Source organism: Glycine max, chromosome 3 (assembly GCF_000004515.6).
Source record: "Glycine max cultivar Williams 82 chromosome 3, Glycine_max_v4.0, whole genome shotgun sequence".
NCBI lineage: Eukaryota > Viridiplantae > Streptophyta > Magnoliopsida > Fabales > Fabaceae > Glycine > Glycine max.
Window position 1 is genome coordinate 1,163,509 of NC_016090.4, and position 14,429 is coordinate 1,177,937.

The 14,429-nt window shown below is 32.2% G+C and overlaps 1 protein-coding gene and 2 long non-coding RNA genes across 5 annotated transcripts; all 3 read left to right on the forward strand.

Moving 5' to 3' along the window:
• The first annotated feature begins 222 nt into the window (after nucleotides 1-222).
• On the forward strand, nucleotides 223-1,434 carry LOC106798126 (uncharacterized mitochondrial protein AtMg00810-like). Its single transcript, XM_014774071.1, has one exon. The coding sequence runs from the start codon at nucleotides 223-225 to the stop codon at nucleotides 1,432-1,434; it is 1,212 nt and encodes a 403-aa protein (XP_014629557.1).
• Nucleotides 1,435-3,656: 2,222 nt separating this feature from the next.
• Nucleotides 3,657-8,293, forward strand: LOC106798023 (uncharacterized). 3 transcript variants are annotated; one of them, XR_005890859.1, is made up of 7 exons: nucleotides 3,657-3,787; nucleotides 4,655-4,813; nucleotides 5,360-5,447; nucleotides 5,528-5,594; nucleotides 7,127-7,198; nucleotides 7,339-7,445; nucleotides 7,573-8,293. It is a non-coding gene; the product is annotated as an uncharacterized lncRNA (long non-coding RNA). The 3 variants fall into 3 exon arrangements; XR_001387354.3 differs by having other exon boundaries at nucleotides 7,127-7,445; XR_005890858.1 differs by having other exon boundaries at nucleotides 4,720-4,813; nucleotides 7,127-7,445.
• Nucleotides 8,294-9,037: 744 nt separating this feature from the next.
• On the forward strand, nucleotides 9,038-13,920 carry LOC113001146 (uncharacterized). The gene is made up of 3 exons (XR_005890860.1): nucleotides 9,038-12,103; nucleotides 12,263-12,783; nucleotides 13,621-13,920. It is a non-coding gene; the product is annotated as an uncharacterized lncRNA (long non-coding RNA).
• The last annotated feature ends 509 nt before the right edge of the window (nucleotides 13,921-14,429 follow it).

Sequence of the window (14,429 nt, forward strand, 5' to 3'; positions counted from 1 at the left end):
ACTACTTAATAGCAGTATTGTGCGTTACACGACTCATCTTGTTGCAAAAGGATACTCTCAAATTGAGGGCATAGATTACTTTGAAACCTTCTCCCCTGTTGTTAAGATGACCATGCCACTTTTAGAGTTGTTATTGCTCTAGCATCGATTAATCAATGGCACCTCCATCAATTAGATGTTAGCAATGCTTTCTTACACGGGGACCTCGGGGAGGACGTTTACATGAGGATCCCTCTTGGCTTGCTTGGTTACACATCAAGTCAGAGTTGCAAATTGAAGAAATCACTCTATGGATTAAAGCAATCCAACAGACAATGGTATGAAAAATTATCTATTCTATTGCTGACTTGTGGTTATTCACATGCCCATGCTGATCATAGTCTATTCATCAAGGCTCATAATTCTGAATTTACTGCTTTAATTGTATATGTTGATGACATTGTGCTGATCGGTAATTCCCTTGCTGAGATTGAACGCATTAAGCATATTCTTCACACTAATTTTCACATTAAGGATTTGGGGAAACTGAAATATTTTTTGGGGATTGAAGTTGCACATTCTCATAAAGGAATTTCATTATGCCAACGTAAGTATTGTTTGGATTTACTGAAAGATTCAGGTATGCTTGGGTGTAAGCCATCCTCCACTCCTATGGATAGTTCTCTTCGACTCCATAATGATTCCTCTGGTTTTCTTGATGATCCCCTATCTTATAGACGCCTAGTTGGAAGACTGGTCTATTTGACAAGCACACGCCCTGATATTGCCTTTGCTACACAGCAACTAAGTCAATTTATGTCCAAACCAACAAAACCCCATCATGCTACAGTTGTCCGCGTTCTTCGATATCTCAAAGGGTGTCCAGGCAAAGGATTATTTTTTCCAAGGACTTGCTCTGGTCATCTACTTGGGTTTAGTGATGTTGATTGGGCAACATGTATTGACTCTAGGTGCTTTATTACTGGTTATTGCTTCTTTATAGGCAATTCGCTTGTTTCATGGAAAACCAAGAAGCAAACTATAGTATCATGTTCCTCTTCTGAGGCTGAATATCGAGCACTTGCTTCTGCAACTTGTGAATTACTATGGCTTTCTTACCTTCTAAGAGATCTACGAATTCCTCTTTTAAAGACTCCCGTACTTTACTATGATAATCATAATGCTCTTCACATTACTGTCAATCCAGTCTTTCATGAACGCACCAAACATTTGGACATTGATTGTCATCTAGTCTGTGAAAAGTCCCAAGCTGGACTCATGTTACTGCTCCTAGCCCCTTATTCAAATCAACTTGCGGATATATTCACAAAGGTTCTCCCTCCTCAATCCTTCAACACCAATCTTTCCAAGCTGCAGTTACAAAACATTTTTGCACCTCCAGCTTGTGGGGGGCTAATAGAGGAAACATATAATCCTAGCTTAAATGCTACGTAATGGAGGAAACATATAATCCTAGCTTAAATGCTACATAATAGAGAAAACATATAATCCTAGCTTAAATTATTTGACAGCGGAGCATTAGTTTCCTTTCCTTATTTTTCCTTCCATATCTATTATATTTATGAGCCATATACATTACATTTATAAGAATATAATTTGATTCCATTTTATCCTGCTAGGTTCTAGGTCATTCTATTCCCATTATACAGAATATAAATAATATAATCATTGCTATTATTGAACGAAGAATTTTATACCAATTCTATTTGTCTCATTTCCTTTAGTTTTCCGTTAGAGACACACCAATCCGTTAACCTGTTTTTTTAATAAGTATTTAATATTTATTTTGATATATATATATATTATTAATTTTTTATTTAATTTATTTTTTGTCTAAATAAGTTATTATTCAAAATTTAATGTAATACATTTAATTTTTTTAGTAAGTATTTATTATTTAATATTAATTAAAGATAAAATTAACTAAAAACATATTTATTATTTTATTTCTTTTTTAATTTTTTTTTTGTTTTCGATTGGTTAACGCATCAACCCAAACATATATGGGACAAACTTAAATTTTTAACTCACTTTTCTTATGGGGAACAAGGTGGATCAACATGTTTCTTTTATGAGTTGGGACATATTGACCCATTTTATCACCCCTGCAGAGGATGATTAAAAAAAAGGAGAGCTGAGGTTTCTAGATGGGAGAGTGGATAAAATAGGAGGAAAGTTACTAGGAAAAAATGAGAGGTTATGATATTGAGATAGATGAATCCATTAGGGTACTATGATTTTTCTGTATTCTTAACACGCAGTTGACATTTCTTTGACAAAGTAATATAAATGTATCGGATTATAATATGTTATATAACTGTACGAACACTCCTAATTTTCATGCACAAAACATTCTCTCAAGATCTGTCAAAATTCTATGAGGAATAAATGAAGTACACCATCCGGAAGATGTTGATTTTCATCAAAAGACACGTTTTATTGTTGCAAACCTACTATGATGAAAAACGTGAATTTCCTGTTAAATTACAAGACATGTTAACCTATAAATATGAACTTTGTATGAAAAAGGAACATGCATTTAATGTAAGTATTAAATGCTCCAATGGACTCAAGGCTTGAGAAGGGTGAGGTGAAGAACAAAATGAAAAATCTAACCGCTATGAGACAACAAATACGTGAAGATGAATACTATATATAGAAAAAGTTTTGAAGAAACAAGACATGAATTATCTCACAAACATATTATTTCATTCTTTTTTTGTAAAATTTTCTGTAAATCTTTATATAGATATTAAGATCTTAAAACAGTTTGTATATCTTGAAGAAAAAAAGATTAAAAATACGTGTTGAGTGATTTATCATTTTATAAGACGATCACAAATTTAGTCCGTATATAAACCTTCAACAAATCTTGTTTATTTGTTTAGAGTCAATAATGACTTGATAAGATAAAAAATATTGAATTTAAGATGAGCTTGAACTAAAACATGCATTGTATTTGATTCTCATTTGCAGGAAAAAATATATAAGATCAGGGATATACACAAAAGGCATTCATTGTATAAGCTAGCTTAAGAATGGAGTAAACTAATTACCATAACAAAGTGGATTAAACTATTTTATCCGGTGGATAGCGATCAGTGGTTTAAAAAACCGAATGCATCAACCTCTTCATGTGTATATGTTGCCACTCACTTGCCAGAGTAAGATGTAAACAACACAATTTTTTTTTAGAGAGAATAAACAACACAAGTTCATGCTGATATTTCGGGGAAAATTTTGAAAGCAGTAAGTGCTGCAAATACCAAAAAACTTAATGGGCATCCATGCATTACACTTACGCTAGTTTTTTTTTTTTTTTTTAGATTCCAGTGCTTGAATATCACATTATACATTCAATAAACACAACTACATTCACATAACCACTACTAAAAAATAGGTTTTTTACGACGTCCCTTCTATGACGGTCGTGAGAAAACCGTTTTAATTAATAATGCGGTGGCATTACCGTAAATATAAGCATTTCTGGAATGAACTCTACGACGGTTGCATTAAAGACGTCTTAGAAAGCACGGTCTAGTGGCATTTTTGAAATTAAATGAAAGATGATTTAAGACGGTCCTATCATAAACACGTCGTTGTTTTAATATATATATTTTCAATAAAACCCTACTCAGTCTCGTGTAACGCCGCACCTCTCCTTCTCCCGCTCGAAGCCTCTCAAGTTCTCCAGAATAATCAAAGCAGCAGCCGCCGATGACGACACCATAGAGGCACCAGCAAAAGAAGAGGCTGCATCGGTTGGGTTCACCCCACCAAAAAAAATGTACTAATTTCTGTTTTGTTAGGCAAAAATTCCATATTTTTATTTTTTGTCGAGAGGGAATTTTCTTGCTTTTATATTTTCTCTGCTTCATGTTGTTGGGGATGTCTGTGAGATGAACATATAAAGTTGAGATTTTTTCAATTATCTTCAATTTAGCAAGTTTAATTTTGTGCCCTCAAAATTCCCTTTATCTTCCTGTTTTCGATCTCTCTAACCCTTTCCAAAAGATGCTTCCTGGCTAGGTACAGAGAGCCACTTGGTATTTGTCTTCCCGTTTTTGATCTCTCTAACACTTTAGAACCGCTTAAGGTGTACCTGGCTAGGTACAGAGAGATAATTTTTCTTTTTTCTTTTGCTTCCTTTTTTCTTGGTATAGTTTTCGATGGTTTCTATCAAATTTTGTTTTTAGTTGATTTAAATACATCATAAGGATATATGTTAGAACATGAGGAGACAATTGAAATAATCTAAATTAAAGTTGTCTGATACATCTAGCTCTCTTGAAATGTAGAATCCAGATATACATACAAAAGACAAATTTATTCTTGAGTAAATTACACTAACTATGAGGTTTTGTGAAATCACACAAACTTCCTAGTTTTCATTTCCTTTTCCCTCTTGAGGTGCGGTTTGGTGTTTGGTTAGATGAACTGGGTGGGTGGGAAACCTTTTAAACTACTGGATCTGTACAATTCTTATCCTCCTCCCTTCATTTATAATTATTTGGTTGGTGATTTTCGAAAGATGCTTCCAATTTTGTGCCCTCAAAAGTGTAGCATTAGGCTGTAAATTTGACTCATTTTAGTATAGTTTTAATGCTGTTGTTTCACATTAAACAGTACTCATTTAGTTAAGTTGATATCCTAGGACATTGTATATCTCTTGGGCTGGAAGAAAATTAAATTAATGAAGGTGGTGTTACTTGTCATCAGAGTACTTGGCCTGGGACTTTGTGGCTGGTGGCAGGAATGTATTGGCCTCCATCTCCATAAGAAGCTATAGTTGCTGCATTACTTGTGATCAATTGTATGCTTTTCTACTCTTGTAACTAATGCTTCTACTTTTCTTTTATGTGCTCTTTGAATGATGTGTTTTTTTTTCCTTCAAGTAATGTTTGGCTTGCTCTGCCTAGCATATGCATTACTTGTGCCGTGTTAGCAAACAACCTGTAAGTATATTTATTTATTAACAAGTGATTAATTGAATTTGATTATATATATACTATCTTGAAAGATTACTCAAATTTGAAAATTTTGGGTACATGCCATGATGATTTGATGCTCCTACATGTGAATAAAGAGTGTGCACAATTTTAATAGGAAACTTACTTGTGGTTTTTGAAGCAAATCTGTAGGTTACAAAAGGAAATATTACAGTGCTACTTGTTATTGGCAATAGAAAAAAAAACTAGCTTTGAAGTACAACTATGTTTACAGAATGGTATCATCAGCCTTCTTTTAGAATCTGCACTCTGTCCAAATGCCAATGCTATGGACAAGTTTGAAAGTATATATATTGTGCTTCCTATGTTTGTTGTACATCTCTAAAACACTTGTGTTGCAACTTTGACAGTGATAGTGGACAATTGTGTGCAATAAAAGAAGTCAGGGTTGTCTGTGATGACCAATCATCAAAAGAGTGCCTCAAACAACTTAATCAGGTAATTCTATTATTTTTAAAGTTTTATGCATGTTGCCTTAAGCCTTCAATACTGTTGCCTTAAGTCTTCATTTGTTTTAGAGGGGCTAACATTCTAGTTGATCCTAATGGTGAAATCAAGCTGACAGACTTTGGAATGGCTAAACATGTAAGTTTATTTGCTTTTAGAGAATGAATTACTTTTGCTTAGTTGAAAAGTTATTGCTTCTGGTAAAATAAATTGCTTTATTGTTATACACTTGTATTTTAATTAAAGTATGTTAATAGGTTACATTTTGATTTTAAGATAATTTTTAGTTATAATTTATTAATTTATTTTAATTAAAAAAATAAGAAAGTATAACTTAACAAATCTTATAAACATTTATTTGTTAGGTCAGAAATTCTATTTGTTTTCCAATCAATTGAATTAAAAACTAATCACAGTAAAAATTAAATACACATTTTTTTCACTAATTAAATCATTCTCTCCGGTATGATTATATTACTATAATTCAATTTCAAAAATTTACACAAACAATTAAAGGAATATATAATATTTTTTGAAATATTATTTGTGGATTTTCCTTTTGGGTGATGGGCCTGCTTGTGACTTGTGTTCATTGGATCAAAGGCCCCCGTCAAACATGATTGAGTTGAGCTATTAGCAGTATGTGTATGGCTATTATTTGTGTACGGCTATTATTTGGTTTTCCTCTTGTGTATTTGTGTATGGCTATTATTTCTTTGTTAATTAATCAAATGCACAAGCTATTAATAGTTTTAGTATTGTGAATTTGGTTTTCCTCTGCTTGTGTATTTGTGTATGGCCATTATTTCCTTGTTATTTAATCAAATGCACAAGCTATTAATAGTTTCAGTATTGTTTCCATTCTTTTCTTTTACATAAGTACGTAACCTCATGGCTGGGGCCAAATTTGTATATAACCTTTCCTCCATGACAAGTGATGAAAAGAAAAAAAAAAGTTGGATTAATTAGGATTTTAGTCCCTCAAATTTTAATTTTTGGTCCTTCAAGTTTTTTTGGGTAATTTTCAGTTTTTCCTCAATTTTTCTTAGTATTTTTAGTTCCTCTAAATTTTTCTCTATTTTTAGTTCCTTGTTTATTTTTATTTCTTAAAATTAATTCATGTTTTGTCTATTTTTAGCCCCTTATTTATTTTATATTTGAGAGTAATTTTGAACAATAAAAATAAATGAGGGATTAAAAATAGACAAAAAATTTAGAGGGACTAAAAGTGATGTCAAAAAAATTAATAAAAGACTAAAAGTTATTATAAAAAATTTGAGGGATTAAAAATTAGAAGCTAAAAAACTCGAGAGATAAAACTTAGGTAGAAGCTAAACTTTGTATTAAGTAGACAAATTCAATCATTTAACTTAATGTCCAACTTTTTTCCTTACTCAAAGTTAAAGTTTGTTTTAAAAATATATTTTGTCTTTGAAACTTTTTACGACTAATTAAGTACCCAGGCTAATGTTAAAAAAAAATTAGGACAACTTTTATAATGTTTATTAGTTTTATTACAAATAATATAACTAAATAAAAAGTTATTCTCCAAAATTGACCTTGGTTTGGATATGTTATAAATTTTTAACTCATGTTTTGTCTACCTGCAAATTCAAACCTTTTATTTTTTTAATTCACGTTTGATTCCACTTGCTGCAATATAAAAACAGGAACATAAGATTAAGAGGGTCAAAGTTCAAAAGCGTATTCTAGGAAAAAAGACTCAACAGGAGCACACAAAAGTAAAATAAGAGCACGGTGCCCAAACTAACGCTCTGTCTCTCTCTCTGCACGCTTATATTCACTTCCTCTTTAATTGATTCACCTTCCTTACTTTTATTTTCTTTCTCTGCTCTCTCTTTAATTTGTCTCTACGTTGAAGTGAATTGCTTCAAGTCCAAAAATGGAGCAGTATGAAATTCTTGAACACATTGGAAGAGGTTCCTTTGCTTCAGCTCTACTTGTCAGACACAGGCACGAAAACAAAAGGTGAGCCCACTCACTCTTATCGTGTTTGTCTCATGTTTCCTTATTCTCACTCACACTCATGAAAAACTTGCATATATATAATTTTTTTTCATTATTATGTTGTTATTTTTTGTGTTTGTAAAATTAGGTATGTCCTTAAGAAGATACGTCTTGCCCGCCAGACTAACATAACTCATAGATTTGCTTACCAGGAGGTAATACTAACATTAACACCACCTTTTTAGGTTTTATTCTTTATATTATTCACTATTGCATTTCATTTTTAATATTTGTTGCTTTATGTTTTAAAATGCGGAATGGGGTGCTTACTTTTTTTCTTTCTATGCTAACTAAGGGTGCATTTCATTATGTTGGTTAATTTATATATAAATAGGCACCGATGTATGAATATGTTTAGAAAATAAAGCTTTCTACATCGGTCGTAAAAGGACCGATGTAGAACATGTGATAAACAAAGTCGTTTATCTGCAGGAAGCGATGTAGAGATCATAACTTTCTACATCGGTCATAAAAGGACCGTCGTAGAACACGTCATAAAAGAAGTCGTGTCTACAACACCATCGATGTAGAAAATCACGTGTTTCTAAGACGGTCCTTTTACGACCGTCGTAGAAATCCGTCCTCTACAACGACACTCGTTTCAAAGACGGGCGTCAACCCGTCTTTGAAATACATTTTCCACCGATGTAAAATGAGATTTTTCTAGTAGTGAACACCTAAGCTCAACATCCCTGATCAGGCTAAAAAAAATCATACTATTTGAATAATGCACTCATCGGTTCGCGCTTGCGTTACTATGAGGGGGAAAATAAGAATTCCTATATATAGAAAATAAATAAAGTAGAAAATGCACTTATAATCAATTAATTATTTGATAAAGTGTATATGACATTATTTTTAATTGTGTAGGTACACTGAGTGTAAATTGATTATTCGAAAATACCATCGGTTAAGCAGGCAAGATGGAATGAATACTTTTGGATTTTTATACTCTAATTTCAAGTTTTGTCAATTGTCAAATGCTTGTTCAAACATAGTGATTCATAGTACTTTAATTATCGAAAGAAAAAATTGTTATTAACTCGTCTAATGTTGATTGACTTCATGCATTAATTCTTATCTATTGGAATAAAGAAATCCAGTTCTTATCCAAATACTAGGTTTTTGTTGAACTTTTCTAGATTTCCTAGATAGCATCAATCATAGAGTCAACTATTGATTATGGGTTCAATTTATTTTTTCACCTTTATTGGTATTTAATTTCAATAGTGTGTAATTTATTGGTATTTAATTTTCTTAACTGATTATGGGTTCAATTTATGTTTTCACCTTTATTTTAAAATTGAATTTCAATAGTTTATTAAGAAAATCATTAATAATAAAATAATACTCCATATCTAGTTCTCTAGTTATATAGTTTTGTATTAGAATATAGTTTATATAATTATATATTTAAAAATAATTATTTATTGTTAATTTTAATTATATAAACATAAACGACATTAGTGTATAAAGGAAAAGGAAAGATCAATATATCTATATACTATTTATAAAAGAGAAGTCCATCCAAAATTTCTATTGTGCCCCTGCTTAGAAATTAGACAGCTGTCCCTTTTAATGGTTTTTTGGTCATTTTAGATGTCCAGTTCCCACACCTTTGGTTGTGATAGGTGTTTGCTGAGTAATCCAGTTTTTACTGTTTTGTTGTGCCACGTGCTTCGCCGGTTCTTCTGCATTGTGTTACCTTTTTTCCTTCATTTTGCACCTTTTTTTTAGTCCTTTGCTAACTTTCATGCTTTGTTTTTTACTGACCTCCGTTAGTTTTTCAGTTTGGCTTTCCTGCGTTTTTCGGTTTGGTTGTGAGAAGTAAAGGTGGTTCTTTTGTCTTTTATTCATTCGCGTTTATGGATTCTTATCTTTTTCCCCACTGCTTTCTTCACTTTGTTTATTCACATAGCTAAGGTTTAATTTTTATTGAGTATTCTTATTTTTTCCCCACTATTTTCTTCACTTTGTTTATTCACACAGCCAAGGTTTAATTTTTATTGACTGATATGCATGTGTGGCTCTTACTTTGGTGTTTATTGTTACTTTTTTTGTTGCTTTTGGGTTTACAAAGTTTCTTGCGAACGCATGCAGAAAAAAATTGTTTCCTGTTTTTGGGTGTTCCTTTCATGTTTTGTGATTCTTTATTATATGTTTTTTTGGGCAGGGTTTTTCCTGGGTTTTTTAATCTAACCCTCTTTACTTAAATTTTGTAATCTTAGATAGTATTTTACTCCTGGTGATAGAGGGTACAAAAGAATTTTAAATCAAATAGAAATGGTAAGAGAAAGAGAAAGCCTAGACCAAACAAGCAGAGGAAGAGAGAGAAACACCAAATATGGGTCTTTGCTTTGGTTGCTACAGCGTAGACAAACGCATGTGCAAGGAAGAAGAGAGATTGACGTATGAAGAAGCACATGCCAAAGCTGCACAGAAAAGGTTTTACCTTTATCCATTCCTCAATTTTTCATTTTTTATTAATTCAATTTCATTAATATTCTCAATTCCTGCTAAAAATTAAAATTCACGGATTTGGGTTTTTATTTGTATACCCACATGGCGAGTGTAGGTGGTGATAACAAAGAAAATCATTTTTCTTTTAGGAAGCGTTAACTGTCATACGGTCACATTGTTGGTGAAACGGGTTGTAAGTTATGTATTTGGTGAAATGCCTAAATGAAGTTTTAGTTTTTAATCTTAAAAATTCATGTGTGCTGATTTTGGGATACCTCCCTGTTTATGATTTCTGAATTATGTATTATAGAAACGAGTTTATTTGATTTTATAGTATGCACCCAAAGGTGATCTTTACAAGGAATCGCAAAAATGCAAATATTTCAGTCAAAGGCGTGTAACTATTGTAAGTATATATCATACAATAACATTCCTTGTTTTCTTCTCCCCATATGTTGTTGTTTGTGAATTGCAAAATTCCATACTAATTGACAAAATAATGTTTATTTTGTGATTGAGACAGTATGTTGCATCATTGGCCCGGGCCCTTGTATATTCCTTCTTTTCCTCTTCCCATATGTTGTTGAAACATACTATTATAAAATTTTGCATTGTTGTTGTGGTCACTATCAACAATTTTTTCATCATCTTCCATATTGTGAAAAGTTCCAAACAAATATAGTTGATGTGGTCTTGATTGTGGTCATCATTTGATATATGAAAGAATAAAATCTATTGTCTATGATATTGAGATGTTTTTGAGATATTCTAGCACACTCCCTCTAGCTAAATGTTATGAAGCTTGAACCTTGATACAAATGAACACGAGGGATAACTTATGAAGAGGAGGAAGAAGAGAATTTGTCGGGGTGATCCTTAGAAGAAATTTCCCAACAATCAGTGATACTCTGCAAGAACTTAAACTTCTATAACATACAGTATAAAAACTTAGGAGACCCAAAAACTTGAAAATATGATTTGTGATTGTGAATTATATTTGAAAATATAATTGTTCTTTCTTCAAATTATGTGTTTCACATAATCAGAGTAGTTTTAGTGTTTTTCTTAATTTATAAGCATATTCTACTAGGACACCTTTATGTTCTTGCAGGTTTATGTAAATATTATGTTATCTGGATTGAATGCTTTTAAATAGATTCACGGGTACTTAGGTTCATCATTTTTGCCCCTAAATTCCAAATTTTTTTAACAAGTGCAGAAAATAAATTGTTGGTTTGTTGAGTGGGGCAAAAAAATGAAGTTTTAAACAAGCACTTGTCTTCTTTATACTCTCTCTTAGTTTGTGTCATTTTTTGGTTTTGTTTAATTATTATTATTGTTGTTGTTGTTGTTATTGTTATTATTATTATTATGTGTATTGTGCAGAGTATCATCTCGGGTAGCTAAGGCAAAAATAGCAAAGACGAGTTAAATGGGATAAGTTGAATTTTGATGTTCTAATTGTGGAATTCTTTTTCTTTTTTCCAACCTGATACTACTGAGTACATTGTTGTTGTTGTTGTTGTTGTTGTTGTTGTTGTTGTTGTTATTATTATTATTACTACTACTACTCTATTCTAGGTGCACCAACTAGAGGTTACTACCCTATTCTATTTTGTTTTTTTCAAAGAAAATTATTTTCTACCATTTTTGCTACAAGAGTTGTTGCCGATTTCTTTTTATTTCTCTTGTGTTCTTTTTCATTTTTTAAAAATTATCTTCTGCCATTTTTACTACAAGAGTTGTTGTTGATTTTTTGTGGTTTGATTTTTGGGCCAGGCTACAGTAACAATGACGCTCCTGGAGGTGACGATGCTTTGCCCATGCAAGGGTTGAAACAATAGGATTCACGGGGCGGTTGTCAGAGAAGTTAAGAGGAAGATAGAAGTTCTTCTATTTTGATTTAATTAAAACGGTCTTTATGTTTTTTTTTGTCTAATTTTTTGTGGTTCGATTTTTGGAACAGGCTACAGTCACAATGGCGATGCGGAAGGTGACGCCGCTTCGCCCATGTAAGGGTTGCAACAATGAGATTCACAAGGCAATATTGAAGAATAAAGGTGTCATTTTTATCTATTTATTGATTTAGCGTAGGAGTTAATGACGTTCGCCGCTGATCTTTCTCAACCTCGACCGCCATATTTACCTGGCAAGATCAGGTTTTCATTTTTTATTCCAATATTACATCTGGTTATTATTATTATTATTATTATTATTACTCAAGTCAAGTGACCATGACTATGCTAGGATGTTGCTTACGATATTCTCATGATTCAAATTTGTCTTCTGAATCAAGTTTTGTGATTTTAATTTTGCAGGTTAATTTAGAATACCTTGGTAGAGTTGTGTTCAACACAAATGGCGGAAACTAATTCAGACACAACTATCATTGATGACCTGGGTGTTGCTGGATGGGGAGTTGGTGGAATATAAGTAGAAGCTGCAATGCTTGGCTAGGTACAAAATCAGGTTCTCATTTTTTATTCCAATATTACTTTAGGTTTTTATTATTATTATTATTATTATTGTTGTTGTTGTTGTTGTTGTTGTTATTACTCAAGTCAAGTGAGCATGACTATGCTAGGGTGTTTCCTACGATATTCCCATGATTCAAATTTGTCTTCTGAATCAAGTTTTATGATTTTAATTTAGAATACCTTGGTAGAGTTGTGTTCAACACAAATGACAGAAACTGATTTAGACATAACTATCATTGATGGTCTGGGTTTTGCTGGATGGGCAGTTGGTGGACTAGAAGTAGAAGCTACAATGCTTGGCCAAGTACAAAATCAGGTTTTCATTTTTGATTCCAATAGCAAAAGTTGCAATGCTTGGCCAGGTACAAAATCAGGTTTCCATTTTTTATTCCAATATTACTTTAGGTTATTATTATTATTATTATTATTATTATTATTATTATTATTATTACTCAAGTCGTTGTGATTAGTGGACTGAATAATTGGGTTTGAATATTCTGAAAATGACCAATGTATATAGGAATTGATTATTAAATGGCTGCGAAATTGAGAAATGACGTGCTCATAGTAGCCTTTTGATGGTTTGTTTTATTTCTCCATTGCGTGTTTAGTTAGCTCTTGAACACAGAAAAATTGTCAAATTGATGCAATGAGTTCAAAGAAGCTCCCCTGTGTTAATTAGGGGAACAACTATCTACTGCCCTTAAAGGATCAAGGATGTTCTGCATTCAATAGTTCAATCAAATGAAAAACCAAATGGGAAGTTGCTTAATGGATGTCTGATTGATCCTTGATAGTTTCTAATGCCCAAAGTTTGAATAAATAACATCATTATGATAGTTTGGCCTCTCTGTCATTTTGGTGTTCATTTTACTACATTGGTTTTTGGTACTGCTTGCATTGGTCAAGTTAACAGTGGGGCAAACTAACTATATGTGCTTTTCTTTTCTTTTTTTCTCCTGAATTTTGGATATGTTGTACATGGTCTAATGCATATTTTGTTTTGGTCCTTGCTGATTAATTGGCTATAATATGTTCATGGTATTGGCAAGATGACCACATACTTCATGACTTTAACTACTGGAAATCTTGCAGACCATACATTACATTGAGTGTGTGTGGGTAACTATAATGAGCTTTTCCATTGGTTACATGATAGGGAATATTGACTTAACAGAATAATCTATGATGCATTGCAGATCCTTTCAGATTCTCAAAAGAGAGCCCATTATGGCATGTACCTGTTGTATCAGAAAAAACTTATGCACATGTATTCTGGATAGGGTTCAAAATTGAAAATTTACACATCACAGGCTACTGTGTTCAAGGAGATGGAAGTTGCTGAATGGTTAAAATGGTGCAGATTAACTATAAATAATATTTTGGCGGAAAAGAAGATGGTAGTTGGATCTGGCTATTCTGATGTATTTTGGAGAGATTTTTATTCAGCTATTCATGCAGCATACTATGGTCCTAAAATTCAATCCATGGAGCTTCTTCCTGATGTAGTTTGAACAATAACTTTATTATAAATATTAAGATTGCAGTTAAAATATGCTCCACTAGCTCGCTTACCAAACAACCTGTGCATGTGCACAGGTTACAGACTAGTTATTGTTAAAGGGGCACTTTTACTTGTTATCTAGTAAGTGATCGTGTGTCGTCCTTAAAATAATTCTCCACGCAACACAAACCCGAAGCCATGAACAAAACCCATTAAAAGAGGATTGCTTTTAGTTACAACTAGTCGAATGCCCGTGCGATGCACGGGCGGTATTTTACTGTAAGTGACATAAACACTATGTAAATTGTTTGTAGAAAGGGTTGATCGTGATGGAAACTTTTTAAAATTGCTGAAAATAATATCAAACAAACCTAGAAAATAAATAAAAAATTTATGAATGTATAAACCAAGTCTGAGTGTCTATTAAAAGTTGCATTCATCAATTGTATTGTTAAACAACAATCAATAGAATGAATGTGTAAAGATAAAAATTAGTATTATCAT

Excerpts from the sequence above, each read along its gene's own strand:
- LOC106798126 (XM_014774071.1), top strand. The coding sequence starts at position 223 with ATGAGGATCCCTCTTGGCTTGCTTGGTTACACATCAAGTCAGAGTTGC.